Raw genomic sequence first — 26,789 nt, 5'->3', positions numbered from 1 at the left:
AGTCACAAATAGTTCTTACGAAATAAACATCATATAGAAAACATACGTGGTCTTTCTAACCTATTAACAGTATCACGAACCAACAACATGACAAAATCAGTGAAATCAATAATTCTTTGGTGCCAATAATTGGCAGAATTGAAAGAAAGATAAGAGAGAGGTGATAGTCATTTAAAGCAGCAGTGGGACATGGAGAACCTGACAAGATATATAATTCCTAAATGCCAAGAAATGAAAACTCATCTAAGTATCATAAGAAATTGATCATGCCACAGTATATACCACCCTTTACTTAGAACTCAGTTCCTCGACCCCTGACATATTTGCAACAAGAGTACCACTATCAAGCCTCACTTCATACCAAACTGCAAAAGGCGTGGAAAATTTTTACCTATGCTGCCGTGAAAACATTAATGGTAGTGGAGCCAACTTTAGATGCTGAACAGAAAAGAAACAATAATTAAGCAAACAAAAGAGGTCTACCAAGAACTTCATCCAGATCAACAGGCTGCTCCCTCCTACCTCCCTTCTACATAATTCTTGGTCATTTCACCATCTTTACGTATCCACCACATTTACCTAAGAGACAAGTTCAACTTCGAACCAAATAAGGAATCGGAAGACACTCTATTATCACCTTAAGCACCATAAGCAAAATTGGGACTCAATGCAAACACTGCACATTCCCTTACTTTTCATGGTTGTAATTCCATCATCCTAGTTTAGTCACCACTTCGCCTGTCAAACCCATCAAGAACCATTTAAACAAAACGAAACACAAATATACCACCCCATTTCCCAGTTAAAGAAAAACCCAGCAAACTCACCTTGAACAAGCTTAAAAGACAAGCATTCCTCTATTTCTCTGATGGAATTAACTTTGATGCACAACAGAAACACAGATAAATTCGTTTGGTCTTGTTCAATCAAGCTTATGAAGGAGCACTTATACCTTCAAAGTTAGACAAATAACATAGAATCCACTAGGAATTTACTAGAATCCATCAAGAAGATACAAACTCTTGGCATCCATTGAGAAAGAAAAAAATTATTCTTTACATTGATAGTCTAATCTACAATCCATAAGGCTTACATACATATTTACAATGTTCTTAAACAAAACGTATCACAATAATGATTACATAAAATACAATCTAATGCTGGACTAACTAATACAAATCTTAACATGAAAGCAAATCATAACCAATCTGGAATATTAATCAGAACTATTAGAAATACAATTAAAATAGTACTAAACTACCAACCTATTTAAGAATATAAATCTAAAATAAGATTAATGCTTTCAAGAACAAAAGTAGAGTATTTCTATAATTCTTCTCCACTTCAAACTTCGTCCCATCAAGCAAAATACCCACATTGACTGAATTGCATTCAATTAATCAACATATTTCCTTCAATGGCGTTATTTGTGCAATTTAATATAGTAATAGAGCAATCAATTGTACATGTTTTCTATCATACTGTCTTGCTACTCTTTCGTGTAACGAGTGAATTAGTATATAAATAATTAACCGGTATTCAAAACTCAGAAACACAAAACAACCCCTTATGTATACAAAGGAAAAAATTGAGTATCATATCCCAATAAATTCATGGGTACATATTGATGTGTTTGCATTGTGGTTTCCAATCTGCCTTCCCAGGGTTTGTCTCTATCTCCATTGATTCCCACAATTATTTTGAATAAATTACAATTCTATTTCATATATTCAAATTTAGTTTTGTGATATTTTTTTATAATTTAACATATAGTTTGACAAATTATTCATTTTATATAATATTGTTAGTTTTCTAGAATACATTTAACATACCTAGACTTATAGAAACATACACATGAAAGTCTAAAGTTAAACCAATTATAATTAAAAGAAAATTAACAATTTATTATATAAAATTCTAGGAAACTAATGATTTTGTAAAGTAGCAAAAAATCAAACAAGTACTAAAATTGTCACATAAATTTATTTGAATATGACCAACCCAAAAGAAAATTTGCAATTAGCCTTATTCTAATTCTTAATTCTTGATCTCTAATTAGCAGTTCTCTTCAGCCAAAAAATAAAAGCTCCCACTCTCTCTTTCTCTCTCCATAGATTTCTAATGGATTTGCAATGATGCAATGGGAACCTTTGTTAGCCAATTTATATCCAATTTCCTGTATCCCCACTCATAGTGTATAATACGGGATTAGAACAGATTGCAGAAAGCCATGGTTGGGCGTTGTGGATCTGACCATGCCAGTATAAACATAGGAGCCGGATCTTGCAAGAACTCATCTCATAGGCTACAGTTGAGATTTTAGTTAGTTCTTTCATTTACACCAAGGTAAACATGCTGGGTGATTTATATCTTCATCTGCACATAGCTTCTTCAGTAAACATACAACTAGTAGCATCTTGTGTGAGCTAACCTAGCAAAGTCTTCTGTGATGTGTGCAAAGACTCGGGATTCAATCTAACTAATGCCAAGAAAGGGTATCCATACGTGCAACAACTTATATATTCATGAACCAACAACTCCCTGTATGGAACCAAACAAAATGTTTGGCAAACTTTAAACAAGAATGTGACATTCTGTTGGTTATAACCAAGCAAGGGCAATAAACAAGTTAAAGGTCAACTATAAAAAAAGAACCATATGCTTCAGGGTGGATTGCTATATCCGCTCAAATCAATGAGAAGCCACACTCACAAGACTATGAGATGCGTCTAGCCCCAGAAAGGAAAGGGATTTCAAAATTAACCAAATTTAGTTTACAGAAATCCTGGTTCAACATAGGCATTTATTTCTAGAAATGGGGTTCTTAAGGGAAAAAAGGGCATAAGCTCTTAAGTCTATGATAAGAGTTACGAGTACAGTGCTAACCAAAGAAAGAAAATGGAGGGGAAAAAAATAGTCATGAAAAAATATTTTTAAGAGTTCGCTTTAGTTATAATTTTTTCCAGTGTTTGGTTGGATGGAGAATTGTCATAAAAAAATGACAAACAAAGGCTTATTTCCAACATGTAGAAGTCATAATCCTCTTAAACTGACAGGAAGATAAAGCATATATTGTACTAATCTCTTCAGTTTTTTCCTTTGGATTTTCCATCAGCTCTATCAAATCACAGAGAAAGCGCCAAACTTTCCCTATTTGAATTTATATGTTTCAGAGGAGAGGAAACTGAGAATAATGTGCTAGAGTAAATAACAGACTGCAGAGAGATTGATCAACTATACAAAGGAACAAATGAAAAGACTTCTATCAGAGAAGTTTGACAACCACCATATTACATACTACTACTAAAAGTGTGTAGGAATAGTACTACTGCCGGCAGAAAACCATAAAAGGAACCAATGTCACTTTCTTTATTCCTTTGGAAGAGTATATGGACCTGACCAAAATTTTGAACCAGATACAAAGTTTGAGAATTTAAAGCTCTGTTTCTGTTGTTCAGTCTATGAACCTAAACAGTTAACATAAAATTAAGGGGGAAGCATCAAAGCTTAATGCTGAAAGTAGCGTCTAAACCTAAACAGTTAACATAAAATTTAGGGGGAAGCATCAAAGCTTAATGCTGAAAGTAGCGTCTAATTGCAAACAATATCATATATTCTGCAATGCCATTAGCTAATAATTTTAACATACTTCAAGAAATAGTAAAATGGATCAAAACATAGATTGCAATAACCACAACCTAAATCAAAACCAGATAACAAAATCCGCTATAGGACAAACGAAACGTATTTGATAAATCAAATGCCCAACAAGCGGTGAAGTCACTCTTAAAACCCTCTCCCATAAGTTTCAGCAACCTAGCAAAGTATAAGAAACTATTCTGTTGCCAGCCTCTTCTTACTTCTCGTGTTGCCAATCAAGTTCTTACTTACCTTCTTCTTTTTCTCCTTCCCACCAGAATCGCTTCCCCTTTCAACTTTCTTCTTTTGCTCCAGTCCTTCATCTTCATCCCCTTTCTTCACTTTAGCCATCTTCTTCAACGGTTTCGCATTTTTCACTTTATCTCCCTTCCTCCTCTTAGCCTTGGTTTCAGCACTATCCATTGCATCATTTTCAGTAGCTTCACCTTCATCCCCGAATTCATCTTCATCGGGTATCTCAGATATATTACTATCCATATATCGAATCTCGTGTATCCTCCCTTTCTTCTTTAGCATCTTGTTGGATAAACTGTCATCCATCTTATCATCATCCTTCAAGGTCTCTTTAGCAGTTTCCCCTTGTTTGCTTTCCTCTTTAGTAGGAACCTCAATCTTCAGCCTCAAATCAGGCACAGTCTGATAAATCGGCAAGGCGAGGCTCTCAAGCAGCTTCAAATGAAAAGATCGGATATTACCCCATTTGCTGGGCACAATCTCCGCAATCCCATTGATGGCTGCCATGACATTTTCCATTACGTCCTTGGCTCCCATAGAGACCTTCCCTACCTTGACTACTGAGCAAGTACCAGTCCTCAAGTACAAGAGACAAGACGAGCAAGCCCTGTCAATCTGCTCCTTCCAGTTCTTATGCTTCAAATCGACAGGCAAAGGAATCTTCTTCTTCTTGAAAAATTGCTTCCCCAATAACCTAGGCAAAAGCGGAATCACTCCCTTGTCTGCAAAGAAAACATCATAAGAGTCGCAAAGCTTCCTTTTAGCTTCGAAGGGACGATAATCAGTCATTAACTTCGAAAGCTTGAGGACTTTGCTTATCGGTATATTTTCGGCTTTGATTTTCTTAGTGGCGACATCTTTTGAAACCCGAGACTTGGAGCGATCATCGATGATGAGGCAGAACTCGGGCGCGTCTTCAATGGGATTGATAAAGGGATGAGGGAGGAGGATTTTATGGGGATTAGTGCGACCTTTCTGAGGGATTTTCTTAAGGGTAACTATTAGATTGATGAAATCGTCTTGCTCTAGGAGTTGAGGCTTTTGAGTCTTGGATTTTGAATCTCTCCATTTGAGGAGTGCGTTAATGGCTTTTTCCACTGTTTGCTGGCTCACCTTCGACGGTTGAGGAGGAGCTGCCGTCGCCGAGTTACTCATCAGGTGTACCCAAGAGAGGAAGGAGAGCCGAGAAGAAGAGACAAACGAGTTGCTGCGGCGCGCGGGAGAACGATTGTAAGTTAGGGTTAATGGGCAGACAATGTTATCACTGAACTTGTTCCAGCATATGACAATTTGATGGGTAAGAACTTGTTTGAAATTACCAGATTAATTTAATTTTTTTATAATTTTATATTTAAATAACTTCTAAGTGTTTATAGTTTAATTTGTTTTTTTGAATTTGGGTAAATAATATCATAATTGTTAAAAAAAATTTACTAATTATGATATTTTTTTACATACCACTTTAATTTTTTAATTTTAATATTTTTTACAATATAGTTTCTGATATTTTTATTTATTTTAAAAAATCTATTTTTTAACATAAAAATTAAAATAATTATATAATATCTTGACATATTAAAAGAATTACTTTAATTAATTAATAAATTAATAATAGCATTACATTTATTTTTTATTTATTCATTTATTTATTTAACTAGTTAATGTTATTATTTTTTAAAATATGTAAATATAAGTTAATTATTTAAATTTAAAAATGAAATGAAATTAAATATTTAAAAAAAATGAAAACATTAAGAATCAACTCTTAACCCAACAAATATTAAATTTCAATGATACCTAAATTTAAAGAAATGATTTAATAATTTATCCAATTATTTTAAAAACATTAAAGTTCAATATTACAACTTCTTTCATTTTTTTAATGTAGTAATAATACTAAAATTACTATTAATATGTTGAAGGAAACTTATAAATAAAACTCATTTATAAGAGAAAAATATAAAATTTGGAAACCATTGAGGAATTTTAACCCCCAAAAAAAAATTGAGATAGTTTGAAATATTAGGAACTTGACTAATCAAACATTACCTCCATTTTGCTTAAATTTCTTTTCATTTTTTTTGTGTTTTATTTTTCATAAAATTTTATCATTTTTCAATTTAAAAGATTATTTATAATTGTCAATATTTAGGATTAATTTATTAGACTAATTTGAATATGAAAATATAAGAATTCAATTATTAATTTAATTATAATTAGAGCCAAAATCTAAAACTTTCTTATAATTTATCTATAATTTTTTTTTGTAATTTATAAATTAATCAAAAATTTTAATTTATAGTTTTATTAATATCAACTATGATTGGACTAACAATGCATAAATTTTCTTTTTCTTTGATTATTAATAATTTTTTTAAAGATCTAGAATTTAAAAGGAAACAAAGTCATAAATTAAATACGGAAGCGTATAATAACGTTAGAGTTTACATTCCTTACACATAAATTATCATGCCCAATAAGGTCACAGAAATATTCATTTCACAGCGATCCATAAAAAAAAAATTTAACAACATATAAAAATAGTAAATAAATATTGTAGAAAAGGTAAATCTCTACTAACTCTTGATAGAATCTGGGGGGGGATACCTACTCACAGCCTTCCTGCTTATCAGGATCTGAATTCTGATATTTTTTATCTAATATGGTTAAGAGGGGAGGGGGTGAGCTATACTAACCCAATAAGAATATCACATTACTCAACGATACAGAAACTAAAAGTTCGTAAAAATCATAAAAAGAACCAATTGAGCTCTTAATTTAAGTAAATTCATTTATCATAAGAAAAACTATTTTTTGCATATTGACCGTTGCGAGATTTTCAAAATCAACCGATATAAACAATAACTCAAATAACATTATGATCTTATATTCAAGTGAGTAAGAATAACAACTTTTTATTTTTATTTTGCTTATTGTATCCCTGGTGGTCCATATAGATGTCTCACTACGCGTGAACCTAATATCTAAACTTGTCAACTAATCGGCCGTTCATATATCCCATCCGGTATGAGCGCCAAAAATAGCATTTCTCGATATCCTGTCCGGTACGATGGTAAATCAGGTCGTCCCCACACCCCATCCAGTATGAGCGCCAAAAATATCATCCATCGGTACCCCATCCGGTATGAGATAGCATTCATAGTAGGGTTCCTTATCTACCCAATCCATTCACCATCTCCCAGAATATCCAGTAAGATAATCATTTATTAATTTACATAACCAAGTAATTTTTTATTTGCATATTAATTTCAATTTCACAAATCAACCGTAAATCATGCAAGACAACCGATATATGCATCAAAGAAGTACAACTAAATTATTTAACCATTCTAATATATTATCATGTATTTAAAGCTGTAAAATTAAATAATTAGTTAAACAGGACAAATAAATAACTAACTGGTTCTGGCTCCATTAGTGACCTGTAATTATTCTTAAAGTTTTTTAAAATTCACAAATATCATATTATTAATTATTAAGCTTCAATTCCAAAACAGGTAATAGGGTAACGGATTCTTACTTGAATCGGCGTCTGAAATATCGAACTTTCTACTATGCCTACTGGTGGTCCCCAGGTTTTCTGAATTTTTTTGGGAAGATTAAAATACGCTTCACATACCTAAAAATACCTCAAAAATCTAAAATTGATGTTAAAAATTCTTTTCAGCCAATTTCAGGATTCCGACACGACATCACCGTTGTGCTTTGGCAACAGTACCATTGCCTACAGCAACGGTTTGCCTTAGCTTGATAATTTTCGGTCAGTTTTGGCCGGTTTTCGCCGACTTTATACATATCCCTGCGAAAAAATACGTTAGGGAACCTCGATTAGCCCAAAAAGTTAAAAAAACGGAAACCTACCAGTGGTGGAGTTTTCTGAGTGCGGCAGCTCCGCCAATTCACCTTCGTGGCTAGAATTTTTTCTTCGGTCAACCTCTAGAAAAAAGAATAATGAACATAACAATGAAAAAATCGCACGAAATAGGAAACGGAAAAGGACTCATCGAAGGAGGTTGCGGGTTTTTGCCTGCGACGATTCCGTCGGACTTTGCCCACAGTCTCTGGCTCATCCGCCATTTGTTTTGTTCTGATATGGACATAGGGGTGCTTGAAATTAAATTTCGAGCAGGTAAGATAATTTTTACCTTTTTTAGCAGTCAGAGGTGGTTCCAGTGTGGCGACGGTCGACAGTCGGCTCCTTTTTCCGACGACTGGTTCTTTTTCTCTGATGGGAGGTTGGCGGCTAAGATTCGGGTTCAGTGTGATGCAAAATATTTACACCCATCTCGCATTAATCTGGATCGTTCATCGAGTTTGATCTCGATCGTTCGATCACGCCTAAGGAGAAAATGAATTTGGGTTGTTCATTGCATTTGATCTCGACCATCCGATCGCGCCTAAGAGTGAAACGGATCCGGACCGTCCATGCATGCGTGATTGCTCCTAGGCCGTCCAATCACGGGGCATACAGATCGCCAGCGTGGCCTCTCGCGTGGTACTGAGTCAGCATGCCTTGCCATGCGCCTCATTCCGATTTATCGAGGTTGCTGACTAGGCAATTCTACGTGGCCAAATTTTTTATTTGCACTCTAACCCTCAGTTTTTTATTTTTTTTTCAAAAACACCTCCCGAACCCAACTTTTTACCTCTTTTTCTCAAACTTATTTTTCATTTAATCCATAACCTATTTTTTCCATAATTGCACATTAAATTAAAATAAAATAATTTTAAAAATAAATTTTTTTATACATTTTAGAATGTTAAAATTAATCCCGAACTAAATTTCGGGACCAAGTATTACAACTCTCTCTCCTTTGAAAGAAATTTGGTCCCTCAAATTTATCTCCCTCTCACTTAATCAAACAGTTGGGGATTCTGGGCTCTAAAATCTGATTTTATCTCCCATGTGGCCTCTCTATGTGTGTGATTCTGCCATAGGACCTTAAGGAAGAGAATTTTTCGATTACGGAGTACTCTGCTCTTTCGATCTACAGTGCTCACTGGTACCTCCTCATAGGATAAATTCTCATGGAGTGAAAGGGACTCGTGGGCTAAAATATGAGAGGAGTCCGAATTGTACTTGCATAGTATGAAAACATGCAACATATTATGAACTCTGAATAGTTCTAGAAGTAGTGCGAGTCTGTAAGCGGTGGTACCAATTCTGTCTAAGATCCCAAATGGCCTAATAAACTGGGGGATTTAGTTTCTCTTTCTTACCAAACCTACTGATTCTCTTTAAATGGGTGACCTTGATGAATACTCGATCACCTTTCTTAAATTCCAAATCCCTCCTCCGGGTGTCCATATAACTCTTCTGCCTACTCTGAGCTGTCTGGATGTTCTTCCTGATCTTAACTATTTTTATTGTAGTCTCCTCCACAAGATCTGGGGCCGAACAAATTTCTATCACCTACCACTTCCTAACAGATCAGTGATCTGCATGAGCAGTTATATAATGCCTCGTACGGAGCCATGTCGATACTTACGTGGTAACTGTTATTATAGGCGAACTCAATTAAAGATAAATGATCATCCCAATGGCCCCCCAAAATCAAGAATACAAAATAGGAGCATATCCTCCAGTATGCAGATCGTCTTTTCTGATTGCCATCGGTCTGAGAGTGGAATGCGGTACCAAGAGACAGTTTCGTTCCCATAGCTTGCTGAAAACTAGACCAGAACCGAGAAGTGAACCTGGAGTCCCTGTCGGATACTACTGTCACTATGATCACTAAACTGGAAAGTGAGGGAGCCCGCATACCCACTATCCCTTCCCCACCCCGAGAGGGGTGGCCTCGCCCTTCAAGGCTACATTCCGATTCTGATAGTAGAAAAGGCTAAAGCCCCACCTTTTCCATTATTAGAATCAGACCATTTTTTCTCAATGATCGAACTTAAAGATATGAACTGAGTGCCATTTGATGAGTAACTGAGAACAAAGGAGAGGGATATAGAAAGGATGAAGTAATGAAAGAGGAAGTCATTGCTAGTAGTAACGACTTGTTACGATCCATTGGTTCATATAGAATCCATGTCCTAGGTGTATCAAAAAACATTCTTTTCGCTAAGCGTATATAATAAAATAGAGTGAAATTTCAGAACTACTATTACTGTCACTCCATGTAACCTGACTATCTATCGGATATATATTTTTGTTAACTTGTCGAAGGGGTCGATCATCTTGATGACCAAAAAATGAGAAGAACTGGTGAGCCGATCAACAATTACCTAAATGGCATCATGTCCTAAGCGTGCCCTAGGCAATCCTGTCACGAAATCTATTGTGATGTGTTTTTACTTCCACTCTGGAATCGGTAATGGCTGAAGTAGGCCGCTTGAGTGTTTGATCTCCTGCGGGAATGATTTAGAAGATCCAAAACCAAAAAAAGTGATATTTGCTAGCAACAACATAATGGAGGCAGTCAATCAATATAGATTGATCCGAAATCTGATTCAAATCCAATATAACACCTATGGGTACATAAGAAATGTATTGAATCGATTTTTTTAATGAATAGATCCGATTGCAACTTCGAATATGGAATTCAAAGGGATCAAATAGGAAATGATACTCTGAATCATAGAAATATAATGAAATATACGATCAACCAACATTTATCGAATTTGAAAAAAAGTCAGAAGAAATGGTTCGATCCTCTTATTTTTCTTTCTCGAACCGAGAGATCCATAAATTGGGATCCTAATGCATATAGATACAAATGGTCCAATGCGAGCAAGAATTTATAGGAACATTTGGAACATTTCGTTTCTGAGCAGAAAAGTCGTTTTCAAGTAATGCTCTGTCTTAACCTGCTGACACACTAGACACTTGGAAACAAAGTCGGCTACCTCTTTTTTTATCTCATTTCACTAAAATCAAAGTTGCATACTTTGATACATTTTAGTGCTTCCGAGATGCACGGCAAACTTTGAGCTATTAGCCTCTGTCATGATGTCCATTTTCAGCTCACTGTCACATGGAACACACATCTTGTCCTGAAATTTGAGCAATCCATCAGCAAAGACTTGAAATTCTGAATTTACTCCATGTTCTGCATCTTTCCTAAGAGCTGCTAGGGTGGAATCAGCGAATTGAGCTTATTTTATTTTCTGGATCAACTCAGGTTAAATAGTCAAGTGGGTCAAGCATGTAACTCTCTTCAGGTTCTGAAGTTGTATATGTTGTGCTACCCTTATTACCCTGCATTTTGAAACCATTAGGTGAGGTAACATACTTGCACTATTTCTGCTCAGTGTGTCGGCTACCACATTGCCCTTACCCGAGTGATACAAAATGTTGCAATCGTAGTCCTTGATGAGTTCAATCCATCGTTTCTGACGCATGTTGAGATCTTTTTGAGTGAATATGTGTTTAAAGCTCTTATGGTCGGTATAGATATGAAAAGTCTCCCTATACAAATAATGGCGCCAAGTCTTCAAGGCATGAATAATCACAACAAGTTTCAAGTCGTTGGTGGGATAGTTTTTCTCATGACTCTTCAACTGCCTGGACCCATAGGCTATGACCTTCCCATGCTATGTTAGAACACAAACCAACCCCAGGTAGAAGGCATCACTATAAACTGTGTATCCACCTGTCCCACTCGGCAATGCCAACATATGTGCAGTAGTCAACCACTTCTTTAGTTCTTAAAATCTCTTTTCTCAGTTCTCGTTCCACTCAAACTTGACGTTCTTTTTTGAGAGTCTAGTCAAATGAGCAGGTAGGCTAGAAAATCCTTCTTTAAACCTAAAAGTAATAACTTGTCATTCCTGGGAAGCTACGAATTTCCTTGACCGATGTCAAATTCTCTCAACCAAGCATTGTCTCAACTTTTTCAAAGTTTACTGACACTCCATCCCTTGATATGATGTGCCCTATAAAGGTAATCTACTCGAGTCAAAATCCACACTTACTCAACTTTGCATACAACTTCTTTTCTCTGAGAACCTGCAAAACCTGAATCAGATAGCGAGCATGTTCCTTTCTGCTTTTTGAATATAACAGGATATCATCGATAAATATAATGAAAAATTGATCTAGAAATTATCTGAAAACCTTATTCATCAAGTCCATAAAGATGGTTGATGTATTGGTTAGTCCAAATGACATTACCAGGAACTCATAGTGTTCGTACTTAGTTCAAAAAGCTGTCTTAGAAATGTCCTCTGTCTTGATCTTTACCTGATGGTAACTTGAACGCATGTCTATTTTGGAGAAGACCTGAGCACCCTGCAACTGATCAAAAAGGTCATCGATCTTGGGGAGGGGGTACTTATTCTTGATCGTGACCATGTTCAGTCCCCTGTAGTTAATATATAACCTTAATGTCTCATCCCCTTTCTTTGCAAATGTGACTCCAAGGGGACAGACTATGTCGGATGAACCCACTATCCTACAATTCATTGATATGTTTTCTCAACTCTTCCATCTCAACACGGCTCATGTGGTGAGGGACAACCAAGACAGGTTGGGTGTCTGACTAAAGATCTATGGTAAATTTAACTTCTCTATCTATTGGCAGTCTGAGTAGTTCATCAGAAAACACATCCGAAAAGTCTTGGACTATCAGAATCTCTCGAATGCAAATTTCTTTCTTATGTTGCCTAATTAGAGAAAACAACTGAGTTAAAGCACTTTTTAATAGAAAAATTGCCATGAGGAAATAATGTTTAAAAATTTTATTAATTTTTAAATGACTCTTTATTAGGAGGGTTGAATACAAGTTTCTTGTGAGAATAATCTACGGTGCCGTGATACGCCACTAGCTAATTTATACCTAAGATTACATCAAAGTCTCCCGTGTCAATCTCTATTTGATCCACACTCATTTTTTTATCTACTATATCTATGATACAAGCTCTATATATAACCTCCCATAGTAATGTCCTACTCGCAAGAGTATATACAAATAATACAGAATCAAGTCTTTTAGGTAATACATTCAATTTTAGTGTAAAAGCATGTGAAACAAATGAATGTGAGACACTAGTATTAATTAAAACATATGCAAGATGATTATAGATAGTGTACGTACCTTGTATCACATCTAGGTTGGCTTCTTCATCTTGCTGAGTGAGGTTGTAAGCTCTGTCCTAAATAGCAGGTCTAATCTGCTTCTGATTCCTCGGGCACTCTTTCGTGTAGTGCTGGACACACACATATATGGCAAATATTGTTGAAGTAATAGCAGGGTTGGTCCCATGATCCTTGCCACAGTGCTGGCAAGTTCTACCGTGTTCTATTACCGGAATCTGAGGAGGAGCCTGAGTCACTGGCTTAGGTCTCTTGTTCTGCTGAACAGGTGCAGTGGGTGCTGGTCTACGGTGTGAAATCGGGGGCCTGAGGTTCTCCACTGCTTGAGGAAAAATACGAAGGTTCCTCTCTACTAGTTGTGACTTGGCCAGAACGGCTGAGTAAGTACTGAGCTCAAACACATATAGTTGTTATCTAATCTCATGACGGAGACCCCACTCGAACTTTCTTGCCTTTCTACCTTCATCTATCATGCTCTCAGGGGAATATCGGCCCAACTCTAGGATCTTTCAGAAATACTCTGACACAGTCATATCACCTTGGACTAGGTGTGCAAATTCCATTTTTTTCAGATGTCGGAGGTGTTCTAGGAGGTACTCTACATTGAAGGTCATCAGAAACTGTTCTAAAGTGACTGAAACGGGCAGGGTGGCCTGCTTGAGCTGCCACCAGTGACTTGCCTCTCCACCAGCATGTAGGTAGCAAGTATTTTGTTCTAGAACCACCCCAAGAGTCAGGAAAGCTTTCTCTGTCTCAGCTTACCAGTACTCAACCTCTTCAAAAAAGGATGCCCCCGCAAAAGTAGATAGGTTTATTCTTTTGTACCTCTCAATGTAGTCTGAGTCCATCATGGGTGGAACTGAGTCCCGTAGAAGAGGAACTGGATTGTGCTGAGGAGGGATCGGATGGCCCTGTGGTGGTACAGGATGATACGGTGGAGGCATCAGATGGTATTATAATGGTGTCGAGTGATGTAGTGGGGCACCGGACTATACTGTGGTGGTGTCGGATGGTATTGTAGAGAAGCAGGGTTGTACCGGGGTGGCTCAAGATCCTCCCCCTATAAGGGTGGCTTAAATTATGGCAGCGGGTGAGGGCCAGGTAGCTCCCTCTTTTCCTCTCGGGCCTGCTAGGCAACGATGAGTCTCTTTAACATTTCAAATAGTCGGTCAACATCCTCTCGAAGTGAACCATCCCGGGCTGTTTGGTTTAGTGGGGGTCTTCCTCTCTTCATTTATCTGTACCTGTATTTCATAAGGAATGGTTGAGCAATAATTCATTTTTTTAGGTGTTTTCTTAGGTCTTTGTGTAAGGAATAATTTTGAGAAACACAGCTCTGATATCAACTGTAAAGACCCAGAACTTAAAGAGAAACAAAATCATAAATTAAATGCGGAAGCGTATAATAACATTATGGTTTACATTCCTTACACATAAATTAGCATGCCCAATAGGGCTACAGAAATTTCCCTTTCACTGCGGTACATAAAAAAATAATAATAACATATGAAAATAGTAAACAAATATTGTAGGGAGGTTAACCTTCACTAGCTCTTGATAGGATCCGGAGGGACACCTACTCACAGCTCTCCTGCTGATCATCTTGATCTTGATCTTCTTGATATGAAATAGTTTGTAACGACCCCAGAATTTCAAAGGAAATAAATCATAAATTAAGTGCGGAAGTGAAATAATTAGTTAGGGTTTACATTCCTTACACAATGACTTAAAATACCAAATAGTGCTACGGGGATTACTCTTTCGAGGAAAATACAAAAAATTAAGGAAACAAACGGAAAATAAATAAAATTGGCATCCTACTCACAGCCCTCTTGTGGATCAGGCTCTGGATCCTGGTCCTCTTGATCTGAAATGGTTAAATAAGGAATTAATTACACTAGCTCATTAAGAATATCACGCTACTCACCGACACAGAAATGAAGGTTGGTAGAAAAATAAAAAAAAACTAAAGGAGTACTTAATTAAGAAAATTTATTTATCAATAATAAAATCATTTAACGTCCACTTACCATAGCAAGATTCACAAAAACAACCTATAGAGACAATAGTATAACACTTATCATAATTTCATATTCAATCGATAACATGCACATATTAATTCCATGTTCAATTAATCAAAACAACAATTGTCTCTTTTCATCAGCCTGCTGGTATCTATGGGGGTTCATAGGGATGTCTCCACTACGCGTGAACCATTTCCTTTAACATTCTCAATTAACAGGTCGTCCCCATACCTCGTCCCGTACGGGCGCCAAATTACTAAATCTCAATACCCCATCGGGTATGAGGGTAAAACGGGCCGTCCGCATACCCCGTTCGGTGTGAACACCAAATTACCAAGTCTCGATACCCTGTCTGGTATGAGACAATGTTTATAATAGGGTTCCCAAATGGACCCGGTCCGTCCACCATCTCCCAGAATATCCAGTGAGACTGTCATTTCATCCATTCACTTAATCACAAAATTTTTCATTTACCTTTAACCTCCAGTTCCCCAATTCAACCGTAACCATATAAAACAAACAATAAATGCATTCAAAACTATAAAATCGATCAAACAAATACTATCATGTATTTAAACCATAAAATAAATCAACAGAATTAACAATGAATGGTTTCCGGTTCTAGCTCCATTAGTAACTCGTAATTAATTATGAATATTTCCTACATTGCATAATTTACCGTATTATTGTTAATTGAACTTCAATTCCATAACAGAGAATACAGTGAGGAATTCTTACTCAATTTGATGTCCGAAAAACTAAACTGTTAACTACGCCTATTGGCGGTCCCCGGGTTCCCTGAATTTTTTTTTTGGATCAAAATACGCTAAAAGTGCCTACAAATATCCTAAAAAATCCAAAAACAGTGTCAGGACCCCTTTTTTGGCCAATTCCAAAATTCTGGCACATGCTGTCCGCCTCGGGTTGGCTGTTTTCGACTGTTTTCAACCGAATTTTGCCGGTTTTGCATCAATCCTAGCGAGAAAACACGTTAAGGGGCCTCAGTTGGCAGAAAAAAATTAAAAAACCGAAACTCACTGGTGGCGGGGCTCTCTAGTGCGACGACTCCACCGGCTCACTTTGCGGTTGGGTATTTTTCTCCGGTCAACCAGTAGAGAAGGAAACGGTGATCAAAATGATGAAAAAATTATGCGTAATGGAAATCAGGAAGGGCTTCATCAGAGGTGATTTTTATAATTCCCCGCGGTGGCGGCGCTGGGCTTTGCCCGCAGTTTTCGGCCAATCCGCTGGTCCTATTGCTCTAATTCGGCCATGGGGGTGTTTAAAATTGAATTCCGAGCAAAAGAAATTTTTTTTACCTCTTTTGATTGTTGGAAAAAGCTTTGGCATGGCGGCAACTTCCTTCCCGACGGTTGGGTCTTCTTCTCCAGCTGAGGGGAGGTTCTGGCGGTTAGGGTTTGGGTTTGGTGTGAAGAGGGTTATTTATATCTGTCCCTATTTAATCTAGACCGTCCATCGCATTTGATCTGGACAGTCTGATCGCGTTTAAATAAAAAGTAGATTTGAACCGTTGATTGCATTTAAATCTGACCGTCCGATTGTGTTTGGGGAGGTTGCATCCGGGTCGTCCGTGCACGTGGGGACAGATTTGGACCGTTCAATCGTGAGCACGCGGATCGCCTGTGTGGCCTCCTGCTGGCGCCGCGTCAGCATCCATTGCCACGCATCGCGTTCTGGTTCATCGATGTTGCTGACCGGGCATACTACGTGGCACAACTTTTTAAAATTGTATTTTAACCATCAGTTTTCGATTTTTCTTTCAAAAATACACCTAGAACCCAAATTTTTACATTTTTTTGCAAAATTGTTTCAAATTTCATGCTCCATCAAATTTTCTTCATTTTTACACTAAATTAAAATTAAAAATTAAAAAAATTGCAATTTTAAATTATTTTAATTTTTATTAAATTAAATTGGGCATTAACACTCTCCCCTCCCCCCTAAAAGAAATTTGATCCCTCAAATTTGTCTCTCTCACTCTCAATCAAACAATTGGGGATATTGAGCTCAGAAATCTTATTCTAGCTCCCATATGGCCTCTCTCGGTATGTGATTCTGTCATATGACATTAACAAAGGAAATTTCCCGGTTGCGGAGTAATCCGCTCTTTCGGTCCACAATACCGACTATTACTTCCTCGTATGAGAGATCCTCCTAGAGTGGAAGAGGCTCATGGGCCAAGACATGAGAGGAGTCCGGGTTGTACTTGCGTAGCATGGACACATGAAACACATTATGGAGTCTGTAAAGTTCTGGAAGTAATGCCAGTCTGTAGGTGGTGGTACTAATTTTGTCTAAGATTTCAAATGGCCCAATAAACTGGGGATTTAGTTTCTCTCCTTGCCAAATCTACTGATTCTCTTGAAATGAGTGACCTTAAGGAATACCTGACACCTTTTTTATATTCTAAATTCCTCGTTTGGGTGTCTGCATAACTCTTCTGTCTACTCTGAGCTGTCTGAATGTTATTCTTGATCTTAACTATTTTAGCTGTAATCTCCTCTACGAGATCTGGGCCGAACAGTTTCCTATCACCCACTTCTTCTTAACATATCAGTGATCTGCATGGGCAGCCATACAACGCCTCATACGGAGCCATGCCAATACTTGTTTGGTAACTGTTGTTATAGGTGAACTCTATCAGAGGTAGATGGTCATTCTAATGGCCTCTGAAGTCAAGAACACAAGCTAGGAGCATATCCTCAAGTGTGCAGATCGTCCTTTTTGATTGTCCATCGGTCTAAGGGTGGAATGTAGTACTAAGGGACACTTTTCTTCTCATGACTTACTGAAAACTGGACCAAAATCGAAAAGTAAACCTGGGGTCCCTATCAGACACTACTGTCACTAGCACTCCATATAATCTGACTATCTCCCGAATATACATTCTTGCTAAATTGTCCAAGGGATCGGTCATTCTGATGGCGAAGAAGTGGAAAGATTTGGTTAGCTGGCAAACAATTACCCAAATGGCATCATGTCCTAAGCGTGCCCTATGCAATCCTGTCATGAAATCCATGGTGATATGTTCCCACTTTCACTCCAAAATTGGTGATAGCTGAAGTAGCCCACCTGGACATTGATGCTCTACCTTAACTTGCTAACATACCAAACACTTAGAAACAAAGTCAATTACATCTCTTTTCATCCCATTTCACCAAAATTAGGGTTGTATACTTTGATACATCTTAGTGCTTCCAAGATGCATGGCAAACTTTGAACTATGAGCCTATGTCATGTCCCTTTTCAAACTCACTGTCACCTGGAACACACACTATGTCCTGAAACCTGAGCAGCTCGTCGGCAGAGACACGAAATTCTGAGTTAACTCCCTGTTCTACATCTTTCTTGAGTGCTGCTAGGGTGGAATCAGCGGACTGAGCTTTCTTTATTCTCTGGATTAACTCAGGTTAGACAGTCAGGTGGCCCAAACTTGTGACTCTCTTCAGGTCCTAAAGTTGTACCTGTTGTGCGGCCCCTATCTGCCTGCATTCTGAAACCATCAAATGAGCTAATGTACCTACACTTTTCTTGCTGAGCGCATCGGCTACCACATTGCTCTTACCCGGGTGATACAAGATGTCGTAATCATAGTCCTTGAGAAGTTCAATTCACCTTCTCTAATGCATGTTGAGATTCTTTTGAGTGAATATGTGTTTCAAGCTCTTATGATCGGTAAAGATCTGAAAGGTCTCCTTATACAAATAATGGCACCAAGTCTTCAAAGCGTGGATGATTGCGGCAAGTTCTAAGTCATAGGTAGGGTAGTTTTTCTCGTGACTCTTCAACTGTCTAGACCCATAGACTATGACCTTCCCATGCTGCATTAAAACACAACCCAACCCTAGGTAGGAGGCATCACTGTAAACTGTATGTCCACTCAATCCGCTCGACAATGCCAACACCGGTGTGGTAGTTAATCGTCTCTTTAGTTCTGAAAAACTTCTTTCACAGTCCTCATTCCACTCAAACTTGACGTTCTTCTTTGTGAGCCGAGTCAGAGGAGCAGCTACACTAGAAAATTCTTTCACAAACTTGCGGTAATAACCTGTCATTCCCAGAAAACTACGGATCTCCTTACCCGGGGTCAATTTTTCCATTCGAGCACTGCATCAACTTTTTTAGGGTTTACTGACACTCCATCCTTTGATATGATGTGTCCTAGGAAGGTAGTCTACTTAAACCAGAACCCACACTTACTCAACTTCGCATACAGCTTTTTTTCTTTAAGAACCTGTAAAACCTGAGTCAGATGGTGAGTGTGTTCCTCTCTTCTTTTTGAATAAATCAAGATATCATCAACGAACACAATGACAAACTGATCTAGGAATTTTCTGAAAGCCATGTTCATCAACCATCCTCATTCCACTCAAACTTGACGTTCTTCTTTATGAGCCGAGTCAGAGGAGTAGCTAGACTAGAAAACCTTTCCACAAACCTACACTAATAACCTGTCATCCCCAAAAAACTACAGATCTTCTTAACCGAAGTCAAATTTTTCCATCTGAGCACTGCTTCAACTTTTTTAGAGTTTACTGACACTCTATTATTTGATATGATGTGTCCTAGGAAGGTAGTATGCTCAAGCTAGAATCTATATTTACTCAACTTCGCATACAACTTCTTCTCTCTAAGAACCTACAAAACCTAATTTAGATGGTGAGTGTGTTCCTCTCTGTTTTTTGAATAAACCAAGATATCATCGATGAATACAATGACAAACTGATCCAGGAATTGTATGAAAACCTTATTCATCAAGTCCATGAAGATGGCTGGAGCGTGGTTAGTCCAAACGGCATGACTAAAAACTCATAGTATCCATACCTTGTTCGAAAGATTGTTTTGGGAATGTCTTCTGCTCTGATACCCGATGGTAACATGAACGCAGGTCTATCTTGAAGAAGACCTAGGCACCCTACAACTAATCAAAGAGGTCATCGATCCTTGGGAGGGGGTACTTGTTCTTGATCGTGATCCTATTCAGATTTCTATAGTCAATACATAACCTCAACGTCCCATCTCCTTTTCTTGCAAATATGATTCTGGCACCCCCAAGGGGACACACTATGTCAGATGAATCCACTGTCTTGTAATTTAGTGATCTGTTTCCTCAGTTCCTCCATCTCAACACGACTCATGCGGTAAGAAGCAACTGAAATAAGCTGGATGTCTGGCTAAAGGTCTATAGTGAATACTCTATCCACTAGCAGTTCAGGTAGTTAATCCGAAAACACATTTAGAAAGTCTCGAACTACTAGAATCTCATGAATACAAATTTCTTTCTTGGGTTCGCCTAGTAGAGAAAACAGTTGGGTTAAAGTACTTGATAATAAGAGAATTTACCATGAGAGAAACAAATGCTAGAGAATTTTATAAATTTGTAAATGATTCCTCATTAGGAGGGTTAAATACAACCTTATTGCTAAAATAATCTATGGTGGCGTGATATGCCGCTAACTAGTTTATTCCTAAGATTACATCAAAGTCCCTTGTGTCAATCTCTATTAAGTTCACACTCAATTTTCTATCTGCTATATCTATGACATAGGCTCTGTATACAACTTCCTCCAGTAGTGTTCTACTCCCAAGAGTAGATACAAACAATACAGAATCAAGTTTTTCAGATAATACATTTAATTTTGATGCAAAAACATGTGAAATAAACGAATGCAATGTATCAGTATCAATCAAAACATGAGCAGGATGGTTACAGATAGTGTACGTATCCTATACCATGTCTAGGTTGGCTTCTATATCCTGCTGAGTGAGGCTCTAAGCTCTGTTCTAAATAGGAGATCTGGCCTAGTTCTGGTTCCTCAGGCACTCCCTTACATAATGTTGGGCACTACCGCATATGTAGCAGGTCAACTTGAGACAATAACAGAGTCGGTCTTCATGATTCTTACCATAGTGCTGACAGATCTTACCGCACTCTGCTACTGGAACCTAAGGAGGAGCCTGAATCATCAGCCTATGTCTCTTGTTCTGTTCAACAGGTGCAGTAGGGGCTGGTCTGCGGTGTGAAGCCAACAACCTAAGGTTTCCTACTGCTGAAGGGAATGCGTGGAGGTTCCTCTCCACCAACTGTGCCTTGGCCAGGACAGTCGAATAAGTGCTGAGCTCGAGCACAAACAAGTGCTGTCTGACTCAGGACGGAGGTCCACACTCAAACCTTCTTGCCTTCATCCTGATACTCTTCGGGGAATACCAGCCCAACTCTAAGAACTTGTGAGTATATTATGATACAATCATGTTCCCCTAGACCAAGTGTGCAAACTCCATCTCCTTCAGATGTTGGAGATGCTCAGGAAGGTACTCTGCATGAAAGGCCGTCAGGAGCTGTTCCCAAGTGACTGAGAAAGGCAGGGTGGCCTGCTTGAGTTGCTACCAGCAGCCTGTTTCTCCCACCAGCAAGTACGTAGCAAGTATGACTTGCTATTTGGGAGTCACCCCAAGTGTCATGAAGGCCTTCTCTATCTCAGCTAACCAGTACTCGACCTCTTCAAATGAGGATACCCCTGCAAAAGTAGATGGATTTAGTCTTTTATACCTCTCAATGTAGCCTGATGGATTTAGTCTTTTATACCTCTCAATGTAGCCTGGGTCCATCATGGGACAAGCTGGATCTCGTGGAAGAGGGACTGGACTGCACTGAGGATGGACTGGGTGGCCCTGCGGTGGTACTGGATGATATGGTGAAGGCACCGGATTGTACTACGGTGATGCCGAGTGATGTGATTGAGGCACCAGACCATACTGTGGTGGTGTCGGGTGGTGCTGTGGTTGAGGCACCGAATCATACTGTAGCGGTATCAGGTGATATTGTAGAGGAACAGGGTCATACCGGAGTGGCTCGGGATCCTCTCGCTGCAGGGGTGGCTCAACATGTGGCAGCGGGGGAAGGTCAGGTAGCTCCCTCCTTTTCTCCTGGGCATGCTGGGCAGCAATAAGTCTCTCCAGCATCTTAGATAACCGGTCGATATCCCTTCTAAGCGAACCCTCCTAGGCTGCTCGGTTTAGTGGGGGTCTTCCTCTCCTCATCTATCTGTACCTACATTTCACAAGGAATTGTTAAGTGATAATTCATTATTTTTTGTGTTTCCTAAGGATTTTGTGTAAGGAATTGGTTCGAGAAATGCGGCTCTGATACCAACTGTAACGAACCCAGAATTTCAAAGGAAATAAATCATAAATTAAGTGCGAAAGCGAAATAATTAGTTAGGGTTTACATTCCTTACACAACGACTTAAAGTACCAAATAGTGATACAGGGATTACTTTTTTGAAGGAAATACAAAAAATTAAGGAAACAAATGGAAAATAAAATAAAATTGGCATCCTACTCGCAGCCCTCTTGTGGATCGAGCTTCGGATCCTAGTCCTCTTGATCTGAAATGATTGAATAAAAAATGAGTTACACTAGTCCAGTAAAAATATCACGCTACTCACCCACACAAAAATAAAAGTTGGTAGAAAAATAAAAAATAACTAATGAAGCACTTAATTAAGAAAATTCATTTATCAATAATAAAATCATTTACCGTCCACTTACCATAGCGAGATTTACAAAAATAACCTATAGAGACAATAGTATAACATTTATCATGATTTCATATTCAATCGATAACATGCACATATTATAATTCCATGTTCAATTAATCAAAACAATAATTATCCATTTTCATCAGCCTGCTGGTATCCATAGGGGTCCACAGGGATGTCCGCTCTACGCGTGATTTCCTCTAATATTCTCAATTAACAGGTCGTCCCCATACCTCGTTCGGTATGGGCGTCAAATTACTAAACCTCAATACCCCGTCCGATACGAGATTGAAACTGGCCGTCCCCATACCCCGTTCAACATGAGCGCTAAATTACTAAGTCTCGATACCCCGTCCGGTATAAGACAACGTTCACGGCTAGATTTCCAAATGGACCCGGTCCGTCCACCATCTTCCAAGATATCCAGTGAAGCTGTCGTTTTATCCATTAACTTAATTACACAATTTTTCATCTACCTTTAACCTCCAGTTCCCCAATTCAACCGTAACTATACAAAACAAACAATACATGCATTAAAAACTATAAAATCGATCAAAAAAATACTATCATGCATTTAAACCGTAAAATAAATCAATAAAATCAGCAATGAATTATTTTCAATTCTAGCTCCATTAGTAACCCGTAATTAATTCTGAATATTTTCTAAATTGCATAATTTACTGTATTATTATTAATTGGACTTCAATTCCATAATAGAGAATATAGTGAGTGATTTGATACCCAAAAAGTTAAGTTGTTGACTGTGCCTACTAGCAATCCCCAGTTTTCTGAATTTTTCTTTGGGGATTAAAACGCTGCAACGGTGGTCCTCCTCAGGTTGGCTATTTTCGGTTGTTTTCAATCGAATTCGACCGGTTTTGCATCAATCCCTGCAAGAAAATACGTTAAAGAGCCTCGGTTGGCCCAAAAAAATTAAAAAATCGAAACTCACTAGCAGCAGGGCTCTCTGGTGCGGCGGCTCCGTCGACTCACTTTGTAGTTGGGTATTTTGCTCTGATCAACCTATAGAGAAGGAAACGATGATCAAAATGGTAGAAAAATTACGCAGAACAGGAATCGAAAAAGGTCTCGTCGGAGGTAGTTTTTGTAATTTCCTGCAACGGCTGCGCCGAACTTTGCCCTCAATTTTAAGCCAATCTGTCGATTCTTTTACTCCAATTTTTTCATGGGGGTGTTGAAAATTGAATTCTGAGCAAATGAGAAATTTTTTACCTCTTTTGGAGGTCGGAAAGGGCTTCAGCGCGGCAACGGGTGGCAGCGGCTTCCTTCTTGGCGGTTGGGTCTTCTTTTCTGATGGGAGGTTTAGCAGCTAGGGTTAGGGTTTGGTGTGAAGAGAGTTATTTATATCCATCCTCATTTAATCTAGGTCGTCGATTGCGTTTGATCTGAATCATCCGATCGTGATTAAATAGGAAGTGAATCTGTGTCGTTCATCGCAATCTAATTTAAGACGTCCGATTGTGTTTAAATAGAAAGTGGATCTGGACCGTTAATCGTATTTAAATGTGAATGTCCGATCGCATTTGGGGAAGGAACATATCCAAGCTGTCTGTGCGCGCGAGGACAAATCTGGGTCGTCCGATCGCAGGCATGCAGATCGCCCACGTGGCCTCCCACGTGGCACCGCGTCAGCATCCGTTGTCATGTGTCGCGTTCTGGTCTGTCAGGCTGTTGACCGAGCATCTTACGTGGCACAACTTTTTTAAATTGTATTTTAACCCCCAGTTTCTTATTTTTCTTTCAAAAATATCCCCATAACCCAAATTTTCACCTTTTTTTCTAAAATTGTTTCTAATTTCATCGTCCACCAAATTATCTTCATTTTTACACTAAATTAAAATTAAAATATTAAAATATTAAACTTATAAATTAATTTTATTTTCATTAAATTAAATTGGGCATTACATGGTTAATAGGGGAGGGGGTGAGCTACACTAACCCAATAAAAATATCACACTACTCACCGATACAGAAACTGAAGGTTGGTAAAAATTATAAAAATAAGCAATTGAGCTATTAATTTAAGTAAATTCATTTATCATAAGGAAAATCATTTTTTGTATACTTACCGTTGTGAGATTTTCAAAATCAACCTATAGAGACAATAACTCAAATAACATTATGGTCTCATATTCAAGCGAACAAAAACAACAATTTTTCCTTTTAATTTTGCTTGCTGGTATCCCTGAGGGTCCATAGGGATGTCTCACTACGCGTGAACCTAATATCTAAACTTGTCAACTAATCGGCCGTCTCCATACCCCATCCGATATGAGCACCAAAAATACTACCCCTCGATATTTCGTCCAGTATGAGGGTGAATCGAGTCGTCCCTATACCTCATTCGGTATAAGTGCCAAAAATACCATCCTTTGATATCTTATCTGGTATAAGGTAGCGTTCACAGTAGGATTCCCTATGTTCCCGATCCGTCCATCATCTCTCATGATATCCAGTAAGACAACCATTTATTAATTCACATAACCAAACAATTTTCCATTTGCATATTAATTCCAATTTCACAAATCAACCGTAAATCATGCAAGACAATTGATATATGCATCAAGAAAGCACAACTAAATTATTTAACCATTCCAATATATTATTATGTATTTAAAGCTATAAAATTAAATAATCAGTTAAACAGGACAAATAAATAAGTAACCAGTTCCGGCTCCATTAGTGACCAGTAATTATTCTTAAAGTTTTTTAAATTTCACAAAATACAATATTATTGATTATTAAGTTTCAATTCCATAACACAGAATATGGTGAGGGATTCTTATCCGAATCGGTGTCCGAAATACCGAACTTTCTACTACGACTATTGGCAGTCTTCGAGTTTCCTGAATTTTCCTGCGTAGATTAAAACACACTTCACATACCTAAACATATCCAGAAAAACTCAAAATCAGTGTTAAAAATCTTTTCTGGCATATTTTGGGATTTTGGCACAGCGGTACCGCCATGCTCTAGTAATGGCACCACTGCCTACAACCACAGTTTGCCTTAACCTAGCCGTTTTCGACCAGTTTTGGCCGATTTCGGCTGACTTTATACATATTCCTACAAAAAAATACGTTAGGGAACCTCGGTTGATAAAAAAAATCAGAAAACGAAAACATACCAATGGTAGGATTTTTTGGTGCGGCATCTCTGTTGTCTCACCTTCGCGACTGAAATTTTTTCTTTGGTCAACCTGTAGAAAACAGAACGGTGAACACAACGGTGTAAAAATTGCACGAAACAGAAAACGGAAAGAGGCTCATCGGAAGAGGTTTCAGATTTTTGCTCACAGTTTCTGACTCACCTGTCATTCGTTTTGCTCTGATATGGCCACAAGAGTACTTGAAATTGAATTCTGAGAGGGTAGAAATTTTTTTACCTTTTTTAATGGTCGAAGATGGCTCCAGTGCGATGATGGTTGGTAGTTGGCTCCCTTCTTCGGTGGGAGACTAGTGGCTAGGGTTCGAGTTCAATATGATGCGAAATATTTATACCCATCTCGCGTTACTTTGGGTCATTTATCGCGTTTGATCTTGACCGTTCGATCACACCTAAAGAGAAAACGAATCTGAACCGTTCATTGCGTTTGATCTCGACCGTTCGATTGTGCCTAAGGGAAAAACGAATTCGGACCGTCCACACACGTAGTATCATTCTTGAGCCATCTAATCGCGGGGCATGTGGATCGCCAATGTGGCCTCCCCCGTGGCACTGAGTCAATGTGCCTTGCCATGCGAGGCACTCCAATTCATCGAGGCTGCTGACCTAGCGGTCCTACGTAGTCAAATTTTTTATATTTGCACTTTGACCCCCAGTTTTTAATTTTTCTTTCAAAAACACCATTCGAACACAAATTTTTACTCCTTTTTTCTAAAATTATTTTCAATTTCATCCCTAACCTATTTTTTTCCATAATTCAACATTAAATTAAAATAAATTAATTTTAAAAATAAATTTTTTATATATTTTAGAATATTAAAATTAATTTCGGGCCAAATTCCAGACCTAGGTATTACAATTTTAACAAATATTTTTTACTTAATAATAAAAAACTCAAATTATTTGAACTTACAAATCAATTTTTTCAAATAAAAATATAAAAAATTTTAGTTGTCCATTAATAGAAGTTTTAAATCTTTTAATGTAGAAGCACAAAATTTAAATAGAAATAAAGTCATAAATTAAATGTGAAAGCGAAATAATAATGTTAGGATTTACATT

General features: G+C 37.9%; 1 protein-coding gene across 1 annotated transcript; it reads right to left on the bottom strand.

Annotated features, from left to right (window-relative positions):
* Window positions 1–3,585: 3,585 nt before the first annotated feature.
* Window positions 3,586–5,176, bottom strand: LOC110808417 (putative ribosome biogenesis protein C8F11.04). Its single transcript, XM_022033908.2, has one exon. It carries the CDS (start codon window positions 5,047–5,049, stop codon window positions 3,835–3,837), a length of 1,215 nt encoding a protein of 404 aa, XP_021889600.2. The 5' UTR covers window positions 5,050–5,176; the 3' UTR covers window positions 3,586–3,834.
* Between the last annotated feature and the right edge of the window lie 21,613 nt (window positions 5,177–26,789).

This window comes from Carica papaya, chromosome 1, assembly GCF_054855325.1.
Source record: "Carica papaya isolate Zhongbai chromosome 1, ASM5485532v1, whole genome shotgun sequence".
NCBI classification, from domain to species: Eukaryota; Viridiplantae; Streptophyta; class Magnoliopsida; order Brassicales; family Caricaceae; genus Carica; species Carica papaya.
The sequence above is the reverse complement of the archived record's forward strand: the minus strand, read 5'-3'. Positions and strand labels throughout refer to the sequence as shown.